The 16,964-nt window shown below is 61.3% G+C and overlaps 1 protein-coding gene across 1 annotated transcript; it reads left to right on the top strand.

The window, feature by feature from the left end:
• Positions 1–7,507: 7,507 nt before the first annotated feature.
• Matn1 (matrilin 1) lies at positions 7,508–15,689 on the top strand. Its single transcript, XM_026391757.2, has 8 exons — positions 7,508–7,601; positions 9,045–9,391; positions 11,470–11,692; positions 12,577–12,702; positions 13,124–13,540; positions 14,064–14,216; positions 14,940–15,020; positions 15,640–15,689. The coding sequence occupies exons 1-8, from the start codon at positions 7,508–7,510 to the stop codon at positions 15,687–15,689; spliced, it is 1,491 nt and encodes a 496-aa protein (XP_026247542.1).
• Positions 15,690–16,964: the final 1,275 nt, after the last annotated feature.

Genomic DNA, 16,964 nt, shown 5'->3' with positions numbered 1-16,964 from the left:
GGTTTTTGGGGGGCTCTGGTGACGACAGGAAGGGCCCGTCATCAAGGGCCCTTGAGACCATTGACCTCCCAGTGGCCTCAGTGGCAGGTGCCGTGCGAGGCTCACTCTTGAGGTCCAGGAGTGGACGGCGCTGGCCTGGGACTCGTGGGCCAAGGGCAGCGGGGGTTTGACCCGTCAGCCCGCTGGACCTGAGTTCGTCCCTCGGGCCTCTCTGGCCCCTGTCACCCTCCCCGGGGCCCTCCACCTTGCGAGCTCTCACTTCGCTCCTATCCTGGGCTTCGGGCCCTGGGGAAGCCCTGGCTAGTGGGAGTGGCCTCAGGGCCCGCAGGGAGCCTTTGGGTGTCACAGGTCATAGGCACAGGTCATGGGCAGTAGGATCCTGGATGACAGGGGACCTCAGAGACGGCAGGATTTCCCTCTGGGTGCAGGCTCCTTCGAGCCTGTGCCCTCCCTTTTGGACAGCGGTGGCCGCCAGCAGACGCGCCACCCTGCTCAGCAGAGGTCTTCCTAAGAAGTGAGTTCTGGCCTCCAGGCTTGACCTCTGCCCTCCTGGGCTCCAGAGGACCTGGCTCCCGCTGCACCCCACAGCAGCCTCCTGAGGATGGACGTGAATGTGGCCATCGAAGCCCGCGTGGGCTCCTCCACGGGACCTCCCTCCACGGGACCTCCCTCCACGGCACCCCACGGCCGCTGACCCCCACCAAGTCCAGCTGTCAGCCACGGGACTTGGAGTCTGGGTCTCCAGAGGATCTTGATTCATTCATGGGCTCATGCACTTATTCCAGAAACTTCCTGGATCTGGGCATGCCAGGGACACAGAGGTGACCAAAGCTCCACCTGTCCTTGTCCCCATGGGTATGGCAAGAGAAAGGGACAGGAACGATTGCAAGCTGTCTTGATCAGTGCTGGGCTGGGGGACCTGCAGGGGTCCGAGGACACCAGGGACGGGCACACTGCTGCCTCCAAGCGGCTGGGGAGGTGGTTCCTGAGCTGGGGTGGAGGTCAGCAGGTGGAGGCCAGGGGAGGGACGCGGTGGGGAGGCTGCCCTCTTCTTTGTCTCTCTCTGAATCTTGGAGAGGCCAAAGATGGATGTCCAGTTGGGCCCCTGGCCATGTCCCCTGTTCAGTGGATTTGTGTTAAGTGTCAACAAGGGGAGGCTACAGGCAGCAGGGAGGACACGCCTTGGGTTCACCTTGGGTCTCTTGGCAGCACAGCCTCCACCTGGGCACGAGAGCGGCTCTGGGTCCCGTGTCCTGCTGCTGGCCTGGACGGCTCAGGGCTCGCACACCAGCCCCGCTCTCAGGATCCGGGAGGAGCTTCCCTCATTAGCCACTAAGTGTCCCGACGGGCAGGGACACAGCCCAGACAGAGGCCAGGGTCTGGCTCAGGTCGGGGGACCCAGTCTGGGAGCTCCACGGTCACCTGCGATCACTCAAGACCCAGGCGATGACTTCATTCCAGCCTGAGGTGGGGGAAAGCCAAGCGTCCAGAGCCCCTCAGGTGGGACAGTGGCGAGGACGGGGCTGTGGACTTGGAGGCCTCAGGGGGACAGCGTTGACAGGACAGCGTTTCCCAGGGGCCCACAGTCGCCTGCTGGGTCAGCCCTGCTCCCAGGCTGCGGACTCTGAGGGTCCCCAGCATTCTGCATGGCTGAGATGGCTCCCCAGGGAAGGCGACTCCAAAGCCGTGGGACAGAGGCAAGAGTGACCTCCGGCTGTCTCTGATGTGCCCTCTCCACTGCAGCAGCTCTGCCCAAACCGAAAGACGCCGTTTCCTTGTCCTCGCCGCCCACCCTCTAATCCAGTATCCACACGTAGGATGAGGCAGAAGGAATTCTGGGGGCCCCTGATGGCCCATACCCTGAAATGACCCTCTCCCCTTGAGTGTGGGTGACGAGACATTGCTCTTATGCTTACATTACACAACGTGGCACGGTTGACTTTGAGAGGGGGATTAGTCTGGGTGGGCCTGACCAAATCAGGTGATTCCCTCCAAATGGACCCGGCTTTTCCTGAATGGGGGGGGGGGAGATACAGAGCATGAGAGGGGCCAGGAGGGGTCACCTCACAAGGAGCCTCATTCCTTGCAGCCCTTAGTCTGCAGCCAGTAAGAGATGGGGTGGTGGTGAGGGGAGGGGGGCTGAATGCTACAACTTGCAAGGAACTGAATTCTGCAATCCCCTCGTGACCCTGACCCTGACCAACTGACACCTGAGTCCAGCTCTGTGAGCCACCACCCAGAGTGCCTGGCTTTGTGACCACAGGATGCCCTTGTGGCCCACAGGGACGAAGGGAGTACATTGGTGCTGTTTTGAGATGCTGTGTGGCCATTTGTTACCACAACATAAAATGAACATCCCACCTTTTCCCAGTTGGGAGGAAAATTTTTTTCTCCCTCCTTAAACTTCAAGTGGCAGCAACAACCCTGATGGTTGCTGCTTTGGTTGGCGTAGAGCAAGAGTTTTAAAACTGAAGGGTGAAGCGGCCATTGTTTGCAGGTCTGCACGGGCTCTTCTCAGGGGTCAGAAGCTCTATTTGGGGGCTGGGTGCAGGTCCCCTGGGCTAACAGTTAGGTACATTGGAAAAGGAAGTCCAGGTGTCGGCCAGGAGAGGAGGTGCTTCTCAGGAGGGAAGAATTGGCTCCGGGTGGGACGTGAGCGTCAGGTCACTGAACATGGTACACCAGGGGTGTGCTCCTTCGAGGTCCCGGGGCAAGAGGGGCCACACCCTGGGTGGACAACAGATCTGCAGACACAGCGAGAGCAGCTGGCTGTGGAGAGGAGCCTGGGGCTTGTTTTTCTTCTGGAAAACCTTCACGAAGCTGTCAACAGTGCAAGGGGACAAAGGAGGCCCAGAGCGGAGGGTACCGTGCAAAGACACCATGAGGGGATTCTGCTCAGCCTCGGGGTCCTGCACGGTCCCCTCTTCCCCACCTGCCCCACCAACAGGGGGCCCCCAACCTGTCCTTGCCCTGGACTCAGGAGGTGGAGCAAGCCTCGACCTAGCAGCCCTGAGACGGGGACTTGGGTGTGATATTTGCTGCTCATCAGCAGGTCCCTCGTGGGCAGGGGAGGCGCACCCCCCCCAGGCTCTCCGAGGACCCCCCAAGTGCAGTGTCAGAGTTGTTTGGAGGGACGTGGGAGGCTCGGGGGATGCACAGCTCCTATTCCTGTTGGTTGAGGGTCGCCCTTGGGGACATGGGACCCCAGCCACCTTGCTTCCTGTGCTCATGGGAAGTGCCCGCTGTGGCTGTTGGTGTGCTGACCCCAGAGGTGGGCTGCTGGGACGGGGCGCCCAGCTGTCAGCTACCGCTGCCAGGGCTAACCCAGGTCTCCTGAGCATGAGGACACCATTCCCGGGGGAAGCTCCCCAGCCGCCCCAGGCCTGCGGGTTGTCCTGGGGCCCAAGAAGGTGCCTAACACCAGGCGGGAATCTGCCACTCGCCCCAGGGAAGCAGGATGTGCGGCTGGCTCCAATGCACTAAGTGGCCTTTCTGGTCCTTCGGAGTCTGAGGTTGAGGTGCGGCATCTCCCTGAGTCACCGTCTATTGTGCACAGACGCTGGCAATTTGCCAGGGCGCGGGACTTTGAGTCCCCCTAAGGAAGGTTTGACGGGGACACGTCCGTCGAGGAAGGACCGTGCCGAGAGGCTGCAGAGCGCGGCCCTCCTGGAGCACAGGAGGAGGGGTGCAGGGAGGTGGGCACAGGGACTGCAGTGGCCTGAGAAAGGGATCAAGAGGAGCCTGAGGAGCACGGCTAACTCCTTGCTCTCCGCCAGGCTGGCCTTGAACTCCTGGGATCCCAAGGATGCAGGACTACAGGTGCATGCTGGACCTCAGTGTGAAAGCCATCTGGAGGGGGAACAGGTGACTTCTCACCTGGGCCGGTGACAGAGGCTGTCAGTGCTCCTGCCCCAGGGCATCTGGGAGAGTCAGGTGATCTGTGCTCCTTGTCTGAGGTGGTTAGGGGACACTGCTCTCTGTCATCCATGGGGCTGGAGACAGGGGACTTGAAATGGTGGGACAGGCAGATGGAGGCTACTTTGGAGAGGCCCCCTGCAGGGAGACCTCTGCTGCCTGCAGGACTTTACCTTCAGAAAAAAGCCTCCAGGGACTTGTTTGTTACTGCGGCATGGCCTCTCCTGATACAGGAAGGCCTCGTAAGGACCGAGAACACTGCTGCGACAGTAGGGGCATTGCTTTCTCTTGGCCTGCGACATTGGTACAGGGACCCCAACTTCACAGGCATGAAACAGAAGAGCAGGAAAGGGAGGGGTTTACCTGAAGTCACCAGAGCTGGTATGTGACAGAACAGGGGAGCCAATCCAGCTCTGTCTGGTTCCAAAGCCTTTCCCCCCTCTCGGGCTCCCTCCAGGTGTGGCTTGCAGAACACAGGGTGACTTTGGAGATTTGTGGACAAAATGTTAAACTGAATTAACTGGAACTTATTGAAATGTGTTTTGGAGTCAACATCTGAGCTGCACCTCGACCAGCAATTTCAGGGTCATTACTCCTCAGAGGAAAGTTAACAACAACAGCAACAAGACGGGCTGGCTCAGAGCCGCTGAAGGACGGAACAGCCGGGACAGTAAAGGTCCACGTGGGCCAGTGCGGACGGTGGGTGACGGCGAAGGGGAGCTGCCACGGGAGGTGCCATCGTTTGTCACATGGTGTGAGATGACTCGGCTCGCTCTGTGGGTCGAGAGCCGAGCCTGGAGCAGCGGGAGCCTGGCTGGGGAGTCCTGCGCACTACCCACCGGGCCACACTGCCCCGGCCTCTGGGGGGGGGGGCTGCAAACGCTCTTGTGCACACACCGAGGGCCTTGAGACCCCGGGAGGGGGGCTCCAGCAGGCCCCTCCGTGCCTCTGGCCCATAGCGGACACACTGTTCCCGGTTTTGAGTCCTGGGGAAATATTTCAGTTTCACAAACACAAATATTGACTTTCTTTCCTCAATGTCCACGCTCAGCGTCCAGGTCCACCCTCCCCGCCCGCCTCCCTTGAACCCGGCTGTCCCTGCAAGCCTACCTGCTGCATATTTCTGTGGCTCTGCTAATGAGCGGAGAAGCGACAGAGAGGGGCCTGTGTTCCTCCGGGAGCTCACAGAACTGCCATTCAGAGCTCTGCTGAAAGAGCGACTTCATGCGCCAGCTGCCGCCCGCCGGCTCAGCCTGCACCGGGACGCGGCCCTTCGTTGGGAGGGGGCCTTTGGCCAGGAGACTCGGGCTCACGTGCCCCTCGCCCGTCTTCGGCCTGGCCCCGGGACATCGCGGTGCCTCCTTTGCCAGGGGTCACCATGGCTGACCCTGATGTGACCCTTGATGGCCGACAGGGCAACGGGGTGTTCATCATGATTTCCTTCTGCCTTCATTTAATGAGGTTCCCCAAGGCAGCGCCAGGCTGGGTCCCAGGGATGCAGTGGGGAGCGAGGCAGGAAAGAGCCCTGGGGAGGCAGGTGACACGCTTGCAACTCAATCTGGGAAAGGGATACACACCCTACGGTGATCTCTGGAGCTCCTGCAGCCCTTCTGGAGAACAGAAGAGGTCAATGTCAACTTGGAGAGGGGAAGGGCCGCAGTGGGCGCTGCTGGCTTTCAGGTTGGGGAGCAGGAAAGGGCAGGGAAAGCTTCCAACATCTGTTTCCTCTAACATGGGCCCAAAGGGGAGCCACCTGGGCTGTCAGCTGGGACCGCTCCCAAACTGGCTGGGCGGCTTCGGCTACCCAGCAGACTTCTCTGCACCTCAGTTTCCCTATCTGACAAACAGGCTCACAGACTCTGCCCTGTGTGTGGACCTCACAGGTTTGTTGGGGAAACAAAGGAGACGGAGGGACAGCGTGAGTGACAAGTGTGGACAGACGGTCACTGTCACTGCTAAGGGTTGTGAGAGCCACTGGCTGCACCCGGCAGTCATTTTCCAACCACTATCTGCTTTTCCCTTTGCTGAGGAACAACTTTCAGAGTGAGTGCTCAGGTCCCCAGGGTCTCGGTTCTGTTCCCTGGAAAGAGGGCAGCCCTTGACCCTGTCTCCAACTCCTGTCCTCTCGTTGCTTCCTCTCCTGGTCCTGTTCCCACTGCACGATGACAAGCTGAGGCTCAGAGAGGGTGTTGCCAGCTCCAGGTCACACAGCCAGTTGGCAGAAGGGGCTTTGAACTGGGTCTTCCAGGTGGCCATGCACGTGTTCTTTCTGCTCCATCCCATCAACTAGAGGATCTGGATGCAAGACAAGGGACCATTCCTGGGTATGTCCCTGTATTTACAATCTGTGCATTAGCTCATTTTTTGATACTACCATGAAATGTCTGAGGCTAAGTTACTTTATAAAGAAAAAAGGTTTATTGAACTCATAGTTCTAGATATTGAGGGGGCCATGTCTGTCAAAGGACTTGCTAGCTGTGTCCCACAGCCGTGCAAGACATCACACGGTGAGAATGGTGTGTGTGCCTGGTCCCGTCTCCCTCCTCTTACACAGCCATAGGATCAACTGGGGGCTCCACCTGATGACCATGTCTAATCCCCATCACCACCCAAGGCCCAACCTCAAAACTCCACAGCTGGACGAGATGGAGTGCCTCATGAACCTTTGGGGATGCTCAGACCACACCCCAAACAGCAGGAGGCTTGATCTCCTCCTCCCCCAGCTGTGCCTGGACAGAGGTGAATTCTCGGATACTCACCAGCTCTGGGGACAGGGCAGGAGGCACAGGGAGTGGGCTCAGGGGAGAGGCCACCAAGCTTCACCTGCGGCGGAGAGCACAGGCGTGGAACCCGGGGACAGCTCCTGCAACTCTTCCCCTCCAATTAACCCTGGGAGGTGGGCACAATATCCCCCTAGCTTCCAGATGAGGAATGTGTGGCACAGAGAGGTGAAGGAACTTGTCTGTGCTCACACAGCGGCTCTGGGTCTCTCCCCTACTGTCTTACACATGCTAAGAGCACAGGTACCTGCTGGTTGCTATTCTGATCTTGAAAGACCATGCCAGGCAGAGTCAGGGGACAGAACGTGCCTGGCATGTGCAAAGCCAGCTATGTCTTAAGGAGAATCCAGGGACAGCTGGGACAGGCAGGGACAGCGAGGCTGCAGGAGGGAAAGTGCTTAAGGAGGAAATTGGGTTCGGAGTTGCGGGTGCAGAAGGGTTTGGCTGTGGGAAGGAGGAGCAGGGCAGGACTGGGGTGAGGCCAGGGTCCCTGGGTGGCAGCTTCAAGCCATCACGCCCAGCCCCTTCAGGGCCACCCCCGCCCACCTGGGATTTCCTGAATTCCAGCTGCGGCTCCGGTTGCTTCTGCAGGCAAAGGAGCCCTTGTGGCTGGGGCGCGGGCCAGGCCTCCTCCTCCGGCACACACACCTCCATTCAGCACTGCCCCGCCCCGGGGACTTGGGGGCTGGGGCTGCTGTCCCCACCTCAGTGGGGTCCGCCAGGCCGGAAGGCTGGGCGGGCAGCGGGGTTGATAAGACGGGGACCCACTGGCCCCCACCACTGTGCCGGCCGCTGTCCCTGCTGCCACAACCATGAGGGTAGTCTCTGGCACCAGCCTCGTGCTCTGCGGCCTGCTGCTGCTGCTCCAGCCTCCACGGAACCTCGGCCTCACCCCCCAGTCCAGAGGTGAGGGGGACACGGGATGGGGACATGGCCAGGGGCCCTGGGGGACAGCCCGGGGCTGGTGGCGAGATGGCAGAGGCTAATGGGACCCAGGATGGGGAGGGGCAGAGAGCCAGGAGTGGCACGAGGTGGGGATGCTGACGAGGTCAGGGCAGGCTGGCCGTCAGGGACTGTGCTGCAGGGCCCCCGGCTCCCAGGGCCCGCGGACGTCTGGAGCTGCGCCAGGCCCAGGGCGGGGCTCGGGCTCTTTGATGAATACAGATCTGGGGGACCAAGAGCCCCTTCCCCTTCTCCCAGCCCCACCCCACTGGGCTCCCACGGGACCACGCCCCTGTGAGTTTCAGCTCTGGGCCCCGCGTCCTAGAATGTGTAGGTCCCCTGTAAAGATGGGGAGACTGAGGCTGGGAGGGGAGGACCTTCCTGAGACCACGGGAGGCAGCCCCAGAGCCACGGGGCTGAGCAGCTGCTGTGTGGTCTGGCCCACTCGCTCTCCCTCTCTGGACCTCCATTTGCCCATGCGCAGCCTTAGCCAGCGGGGAGCAGGGAGCCCAATGCTGGGGGTCTCTAAGGTCTCAGGGACCTCTGAGGCCAGGCTCCCAGTCCAGGGCCCCATGGTTGGGGGTTGGCACTGCCCCACCCAGCTTCCCCCCTTCTTGATTCTGCACCCCCATCTGGAACCCGGGCGTTCTGCAGACGGGGAGGGAGAGTGCTCTCACCAGCTGGCCTGACTGCAGGCCCCGAGGCGGTGTGCGCTGACCTGATTCTCCCCCTGGGCAGATGAGGACTGAGGCTCAGGGAGGCGCTGCCACCTGCTCAGGGCCACGGAGTGGCTGAGCGGGGACCTAAGCCAGGCGCGCCTCACTCCACATGGCCCCGGCTGGTCAGGCTGCCAAGGCGGCCACCAGGAATGCCTGCTCCCTTCCCTGGCCCTGGAGCCCTGAGCCAGCAGGTCACCCGGGGAGGGGAGCCGGGTCTGCGGTGCCCCCTTGCTTTGATGCTCAGGTGCCGGGACCCTGTTGGCCCTCAAGGCGGGGCCCACCCTCAGCGCCCCCTGCCCAGGGTTGAGGAGGGGCTGCTCCTGCTTTTGGCCACCAGCCAGGGCTGAAAAGGAGCGTTCCAAAGGCTGTGAGCACTCAGGTGACGGCTGCGCAGGCTGGATTCCCGCTGCCCGGGCTCCTCTTTGGAGGCTCCTGTCAGGAAGGTGGTCAGCTCCCTGCCCGGGTAGGGAATGGGGTAGGAGACGGAGTGGGCTGCCCGAGGCTGGATGGCTCCTCCGACCTTCCTTCGGGCTCAGAGGTGGCCTTTGCACGCCACATGCCAGAGCGTCCACACACGGAGTGACAACAGGACCTGCCAACCCGAGGCCTCGGGTCTGGACTCTGGCAGCTCTGATGCCCTCTGCTGGGCCTCTGACCTGCGCCCTCTGCCTTCTCCATCCCCTCCCAGGGCACCTCTGTCGGACGCGGCCCGCGGACCTGGTGTTCGTGGTGGACAGCTCCCGCAGCGTGAGGCCCGTGGAGTTTGAGAAGGTGAAGGTGTTCCTGTCCCAGGTCATCGAGTCGCTGGATGTGGGGCCCAATGCCACCCGGGTGGGCGTGGTCAACTACGCCAGCGCCGTCAAGCAGGAGTTCCCGCTGCGGGCCCACAGCTCCAAGGCCGCGCTGCTGCAGGCGGTGCGCCGCATCCAGCCGCTGTCCACAGGCACCATGACCGGCCTGGCCCTCCAGTTCGCCATCACCAAGGCCTTCAGCGAAGCGGAGGGCGGTCGCTCCAGGTCCCCCGACATCAGCAAGGTGCGCGCAGGGGCTCTCGCTGTCTCTGGCACAAGGATGGCCTGGAACTGAGGTCCCCAGCCTTCTCCTCTGGGCTAAGGGCTTCCACTTTCACCCACATGACATTCCTTTGAGGGGGTCCCCTCACAGTGGGGGGAACTGAGGGACGGGGGAAATCATTTGGCAGAGGTCTCCAGCTGAGCGACAGAGCTGGGGTGGGGACCCACCACTCCCCGGCCTTCCCTGCCCAGCAGCTTGCAACCTGGTGAGCATGGGATCGGTTCAGTTCCCGTGACCTTGACCCCAGGCAGCCAAGCTCCTTGCAGGCAGAGACAAGCCAGGTGCACACAGGGAAGGCGTGGACTCTGCCACCTCCTGCATGGGTGCCAGCCCACTCCCTGGTGCCATCTGCACCCCCCTGAGCTGGGTACTTCCTCTCACGGGGCCTCAGTTTCCTCACTTGTGAAATGGGGGTCACGATGCTGCCCTAAGGACCAAGGCCACAGGCATAAGATGCTCAGGAGACGCCTGGCACCCAACCAGCCCCATCACATCAACTAACTTTTATTTGATAATCCTTTGAGGGCAGGGGCTCAGAAGGGGGAACGCACCCCACGTTGCCATCAGCGAGGGCCCCAGGAGGTGCTGAGCGGTTCAAGGCTTTGTACCCAACTGTCATTATTTCAGGGCTCAGCACTGGGCCTGCAGGGTTGGGCCAGGTGTTCTTTCCCCTGATGATGACCCCACAGGCCCCTGCACTTCTCCATTTGCAGCCCTCCTTGGCTTGATCACTGATCACATGCCCAGGGCTTTCACACCTCAGCACAGGTCTGATCCACAGCCCTGCGGGAGGTGGGATCCCCATCTCACAGAAGGCAGCCGAGACATGAGCGCTACAGCAGCTCGCCTGCTCCCGAGCTGTGGCAGCCCAGCCCCAGCCACCACCCGCCTTGGAGAAACGACACAGCGGCCGCCTGTTGGTCTCATTTTGTGGGGCCACTCACAAGCTCTAAGGAGGTGCTGTAGCTGTGGCTGAATGTCTCGGCTGAGGATGCCGTGGCCCCAGGTGGTCCTAATGGAGAGGTGGTGAGGCTGTTGGTGGTGACACCCTGTGGCAGGCACAGCTCCAGAGTTGACTGTTTTCCCCAGGTCAGAGCAGTGACCTGGGGCAGGCAGGGACCCAAGGCAGAGGGCAGCTCTGAGCACAGCTGCAGCTCAGAGGCAGGAGCCCTGCCACCCCCGTGGGGCAGCAATTCTCACCCTGCCGGACTCCCCAGGGTACTGAGGCGAGGTTGGCCAGGGCCAGGTGCGGGGTGGGGGTGGGGGTGGGGACCCGACCCCGCGGAGCTCCAGCCGGCTCAGCACCACCCTCTTCAGGGTGCAGAACCCAGGAACCTTGGGGAAGCCTGGGTCCTTTTCCCCTGTGGGAGGACCATGGACACTCCTGGGAATGGGGAAGACAGGGGCACCACTTCCTTCTGGGTATTGGTTCCTTGGGTGGCTGCGGTGGGGCTCCCTCCCGGATCTCAGGGGTCCACTCCACAGACTGGAGGCAGCAACCCCATTTGTTAGCCTCGGCTGCCCTCCGGTGGCCACAGTGCAGGACCGCACCGTGCTGAGTGCGCTCGCTTGGCCCCCAAAGGGAGCCGCTGGGAATGGCCTGGAGATTCCTTCCACACTGAGACTCTAGTTACCAGGCCCTCATGGAGGGCGGGGGGGGGGCACAACCCAGGCCGCGCCCACTCGGGTATGGCTCTCAGCAGCCTGGGGTCTCCACAGCCCCCTGAGGGGGACAGTCCGCAGAAGCTCCACTTTGATGAGAGAGACATGGCCCTACCCTGTCCCACAGAGAAGCCTGGACACTTGAGCCACGTCTCCTGCAGTCAGAGGAGCCTGCCTCCCCTCCGGCCAGCCAGCTTCTCTTTCCCAGACCAAACCCAGGCGGGAGAAGGAGCCCCTGCACCGACAAGCTGTGTGACTCTGGGCCAGTCGCTTTGCCTCTCTGGCCTCCAACTCCTCTTCTGTTAATCCCCACGGCTTCCTGGAGAGCCAAGCCAGGGGAGGGAGGGCTGGTCCTCACATGCCCCCACGTGTCCCAGGTGGTCATCGTGGTGACGGACGGGCGGCCCCAGGACAGCGTGCGCGACGTGTCTGCGAGGGCCCGGGCCAGCGGCATCGAGCTGTTCGCCATTGGCGTGGGCCGCGTGGACAAGGCCACACTGCGGCAGATGGCCAGCGAGCCGCAGGACGAGCACGTGGACTACGTGGAGAGCTACAGCGTCATCGAGAAGCTGTCCAAGAAGTTCCAGGAGGCCTTCTGCCGTACGCAGGGGGCCAGGCTGGGGTGGGCGGGGCTGGGGGCGGGGCTGAGGCCAAGCGCGGGGTGGGCCCAGGCCGGAGGGCGGGGCCTGCGAGAGTTGGGGTGGAGCCTAGATAGGACTCAGGTCAGGGGAGTTACTAGGGAGGGCTTGATTCTGGGCCGGTCCCCGTCCTGCATTCGAGGAGTGCAGAGACGGGAGGATGCCAGGAGCCCTTTCACAAGTCAGTCCCCGCGGGGACCAAGCAAGTGCCTGAACCCAGCAAGAGTGTTTCTCGTCATGGGTTTTGGGCGACAAAAGTTTCTATGACACAGGAGGGTTCGAGGTACCTGGGAAGGGTGAGGGGGCAGAAGGGTCTGTGTGGGGGGGTTTCTTAGGGATGCGACCAGCCCAAAAGGGCGGGGTCTGGGGTGGGGCAGGGGCGGGGCCAAGACTGTTCCCATCTGTGAATCGGGTCCAAGGAAAGTGCGTCCTTCCGTGTGAGGATTCGGTGAGGTGGTGCAAGGTGTGGAGCGCAACACGTGGCGTGTAGCAGCTTTATGGAGTGAGTTTCATGCGCTGTGTTCTTTACCGTGTGGCTTTCTAGTCACTCAGGACACAGCACCAAACAAAACAGAGTGCAGGCCCTGCTCCTGTGGCCTGTCCCCTCTTAGAGGGACTTTCATTTTGATCATCAACATTAGGACCCTCTTCACAGATCTTGGCCCTGGTGCGGTGATTCCAGCTCTGGGCTGAGGGTCTGGGGCCTGGACCATCACACACCCTAGTTGAGGTGTCCATTTCCCTGTGTGTGAGGGGCCCCGTTCTTTCCTGATCTGGAAGGAGCCTTGTGCTGAGATGTCCGAGGCCTTGTGATTGTGAGATCTGAGTCTCTCCTTGTCCCCCCAGTGGTGTCAGACCTGTGTGCCACAGGGGACCATGACTGTGAACAGGTGTGCCTCAGTTCCCCGGGCTCCTACACCTGCGCCTGCCACGAGGGCTTCACCCTGAACAGTGATGGCAAGACCTGCAATGGTCAGTAGACAGGTGGACAAGCCCCGCCCGGGGCGGGGGTGGTGGGGAGGAGGGGCGGAACCTTGGCTTCTCCCCAGGAAACCCATGCAGGCCTCCCCCACTCTGCCTCTGGACTGGCCTTCCAAGCAGACAGGTGTTTGGTGTCTGCAGAGAGACCCGTTTTTTTTTTCCACTGTGGGTTTAGTGTGGTGGAAAGAGTCACTTATCTTGAGCTCAGACCTCAGTTCCACTACGGCCGACCTGTGGGATGTAGCAGCTGTTTCCAATGCTGTACAAAGGGGCCCGAAACCCTGGCTTTGTGGAGGGGGTTCCGAGGATAAAGGGGCTGATCCCCAGCCCGGAGCTGGCGTGTGGTGGGTGTCCAGCCGGTGGCTGGGATGGTGGCCTCGCTTCAGGCTTCATTGCTTTGCACCCTCCCCAGTCTGCAGTGGAGGCAGTGGCAGCTCGGCCACTGACCTGGTCTTCCTCATTGATGGCTCCAAGAGCGTGCGGCCAGAGAACTTCGAGCTGGTGAAGAAGTTCATCAACCAGATTGTGGACACCCTGGACGTGTCCGACAGGCTGGCCCAGGTGGGGCTGGTGCAGTACTCGAGCTCTGTGCGCCAGGAGTTCCCGCTGGGCCGCTTCCACACCAAGAAGGACATCAAGGCGGCCGTGCGGAATATGTCCTACATGGAGAAGGGCACCATGACCGGTGCTGCCCTCAAGTACCTTATCGACAACTCCTTCACTGTGTCCAGCGGGGCCAGGCCCGGCGCCCAGAAGGTGGGCATTGTCTTCACTGATGGCCGGAGCCAGGACTACATTAACGATGCTGCCAAGAAGGCCAAGGACCTCGGTAGGTGGTGCCCTCCTGGGCCCTGGACACCACTGATGGCCAGGGTTGCGCATGGGCACAGCTCAGCTGTAGTCTATCTTGTCTTCGGATTAGTGTCCTGAACCCAGGTACATTTGGGCGAGGAAGGATTTGTTAGTCCAGCCCTCTCTTCATACTGACGGCAAATTGAGGCCCTAGGGAAGCAGTGATTTGTCTTGAAGTCCTTTTGTAGGTGAGACTTGGAACTTTTCCAACTGAACATTTATTCCCCCAAACACACCAAATTTTGGAAGGCAAACCCCCTTTGGAACAAGCCCGACCCTCAGTTTTATCACTTTTGAATGAGGGAAATAGTAACCACGGGTGGGAAAAACCTCCAGGGCCGGTTGCTTTCCTCCTGCTCTTCTCCCAGGCACTGTGCCTGCAATTCCAGAAGCTGCCACTAGGAGGTGTCTGGTGCTGGCTGCCCAGGCTTTCCCAGGAGGCTCAGCCCTATGGCTGCTGGTCCCCACCCCTAACCTTTCTCTTCTTGTTTCTCTGGCAGGCTTTAAGATGTTTGCAGTGGGAGTGGGCAATGCCGTGGAGGACGAGCTGAGGGAAATCGCCTCGGAACCTGTGGCTGAGCACTACTTCTACACGGCTGACTTCAAGACCATCAACCAGATCGGCAAGAAGTTGCAGAAGAAGATCTGTGTGGGTGAGTGAGGAGGGAGGCGGGGCAGGGGCTCCGTGGGAAAGGCAACCATCCTGGAACAGAGTGGGGGAGGGGAGAGGCACGGGCCGGTGGTGCCAATGGTTGGCAGCACCAGGAGGCGGGCTGGCCAGGTCAGCTCTTACCACCATGGGATGTGGGTGCTGAACGCTCACTACATGAACCGTGCTGTTCTCCAGGTCGTCATTTGGTAGGAGTATAATCCCCATTTCATAGACAGGAAAGCCAAGGCCAGCGGGGAGGGGACAACTATTAATAACCTGGGACCCATGACGGAGCCCAGCTCTTCCCCTGGTCCTCCCTGGCTCTCCTGCCGGGTGGCACATCCGGGTCGAGTTTGGGCTCCAGAGCCAAGGGGACTTGTGCACCTGGCTCCGACACTGATGGCCATGGGCAGGTGGATTCCTTGAAGCCCAGAGGGTGGGCTGAGGAGTCACACACAGGGGAGGCTGGGAGCAGGGTCCTGAACACAGCAGGCGCTCAGCCCAGCTGCTGTAACTGCAGCTCCTCGCAGGCTCTGAGGGGCTGGAAAGCTGTCCAGGGATGGCCCTCTGGCTCCCAGCATGGCGGTGGTGCTGCCACTCCTCCAGATCTCCCAGGCCCCTCGGTCCCCCAAGACTACAGATGCAGGCCCTGAGCAAGGACTGTCCCCACCTTGGGCACTACCACAGGGCTCCCTTTTCTTCCCTTGTTTCTTGTCCCTTGCAGAGGAAGACCCCTGTGCCTGTGAGTCCATCGTGAGATTCCAGGCCAAAGTGGAGGGGCTGCTGCAGGCCCTGACCAGGAAGCATATCCTTTCCCCGGGGGCTGCTGGGAGGCTGGGGCAAGAGCAGCAGGAGGGGCAGGGCGTGGTGGGGCAGGGGGGAGAAGTGGCCCTGGGGGTGGTTGGGGCAGGCTCCTCTTGGCTGGCTGCCTGTCGAGGATTTGGTCAAAGAGGCTAGTACCTGCCTTGGCACAAGGCCTTTCAGCTGCAGAGGTTCCTAGAGGGTAAACTGAGGCAGAGGCCAGATTCTAGGGACAGGACCCAGACAAGAGACCAGGACAAACCCCCGAAAGCATGGTCTCTGTGGACTCCCCGCTTCACAGGCTCATGGTGACAATGTGAAGGCCAGTCCGCACTCAGAGGTGGGGGTGGGTCCCCAGCAACTCAGCCAGGATGAGGTGGGCACCGTGCAGGGCTGAACCCATGTGGGCACAGCCCAGGGCGCACAGTGGGGCTGTGCTTTTGGAAAGCGCATCATCAGCAGGACCAGTGGATATCAGTGGATACATTTTGACAGAGGGAGGACCCGTGTGTAGGGGTGAGAGAAAGCTCTGGAAGAGGGGCCTCCCTGGGGAAACAGGAAGTGGGGCCAGGGCCAGCCCCCTGCTCTGGCCAGGCTGCTCCTCTCCTTAACTCGGGGTGCACTGGAAGCTGTCAGTAAGCGGCTGACCGTCCTGGAGAACAGAGTCGTCTAAGGTCGCTGTCCTCACCCTGGCGCCTCCCTCTCCCCACCCCAAGCTTGGCTCAGAGGGTCCTGCTGTGTCCCTGCAGCCCAGTGTCGTCCAGCTTTGCCATTTTAGTGAGGGCGCCGGGAGGGGCCGGGTGCTGGGACAGCTCCGGGCCTCCCAGCCCTGCATCCCGCTGGCTGGGGGCTGGAGGGGCATGTCCCCGTGTGCTTGTCAGGAGCGTGTGACGATGTTTGGGAGCCCGTGTGTGTGCCCGAGGGAGGGAGGGTGTGCATGAGTGAGCCCTTCGGAAAGAAGTGCCAGAGAGTCGTGTGTGCGTTTTCTTCTGATCCAGAGCTTAATATATTCCTGGATTTTGTAGTTGACCCTGTCTTGACTTGGAGTGCTGTGAATCTCTTCTGATGTCCCTAATCCCTGATGAAGAACAATTAAATGTGATTCGACCTAAGCACTGAACGGGGCAGAGATGGTGTGGTTATGGGGGGACCAGGAAGAAGGGCTGATGGCGGTTGTGGGACAGCAAAAGGGGTGGTAATAGTGATGACAACCCAGCTGGTGCTGTCCTGCCTTATTCAGTGACAGATTTACTTCCGTGGTCTCATCTCACCCACCCGGAGCCCCACCAGGACAGGCTGGAGCGCCCCCTTTCCCAGATGAGGCTGAGCTGGGCGCCTGGGTGGTGCTCGGCAGGGGTCAGCTGCAGAGCAGGCCTTGGGTCCAGGTGCGGGACGTGGAGAGTTAAAGGGCACCCGATAGGCCCATCTGCTCACGCGCTGCTCATTCGGTCATCAGATGCTTACAGAGCGTCCTGTGCCCGGTAGGTGTCTGAGACACAGTCTCTGTCCTTAAGGGACTCACAGGACACTCCAGTCACCCTGGAGAAGAGTGGGGGTGCCTCCTCTGGTATCCGGGGGTCCGTGGGGGCATACTGTGAGTGAGATGAGGACGGCCTGGGCACCCCCACCCTGTCCTCACACCCCGGATGGAGTCCTGTTTCCTGGTGCATCGGGCCTCGCCCACCCCCAGCACGGACAGCAGCCCCCTGCAGGGACGCACAGGAAAGACTCCCGACCTCAGGCCCCTCCCCGACCCCCAGGGCTGCCAGCGCACCTGAGCTCCCAGCCTCCTCTCCTGGCTTCGCCTCTCAGAGTGGGAGCTTCCAGGACTTCCCGAAGCCACTCTTGTTTAAGGGAGCAGTTTTGGTGTTCCTGCTGCCTTCACCCTGAGAGCACGTAAAAGGCCTTGCAAGAAGCCCAGAGACACCCGGAGTCCCTCCTCAGAGGC

The sequence above is a fragment of the Urocitellus parryii genome, chromosome 11, assembly GCF_045843805.1.
Source record: "Urocitellus parryii isolate mUroPar1 chromosome 11, mUroPar1.hap1, whole genome shotgun sequence".
Classification (NCBI taxonomy): Eukaryota; Metazoa; Chordata; class Mammalia; order Rodentia; family Sciuridae; genus Urocitellus; species Urocitellus parryii.
The sequence above is the reverse complement of the archived record's forward strand: the minus strand, read 5'-3'. Positions and strand labels throughout refer to the sequence as shown.

Coding starts and splice junctions, on each gene's coding strand:
- Matn1 (XM_026391757.2), top strand. CDS start 7,508: ATGAGGGTAGTCTCTGGCACCAGCCTCGTGCTCTGCGGCCTGCTGCTG. Junction 12,703..13,123: donor TGATGGCAAGACCTGCAATG/GTCAGTAGACAG, acceptor CACCCTCCCCAG/TCTGCAGTGGAGGCAGTGGC. Junction 14,217..14,939: donor GCAGAAGAAGATCTGTGTGG/GTGAGTGAGGAG, acceptor TGTCCCTTGCAG/AGGAAGACCCCTGTGCCTGT.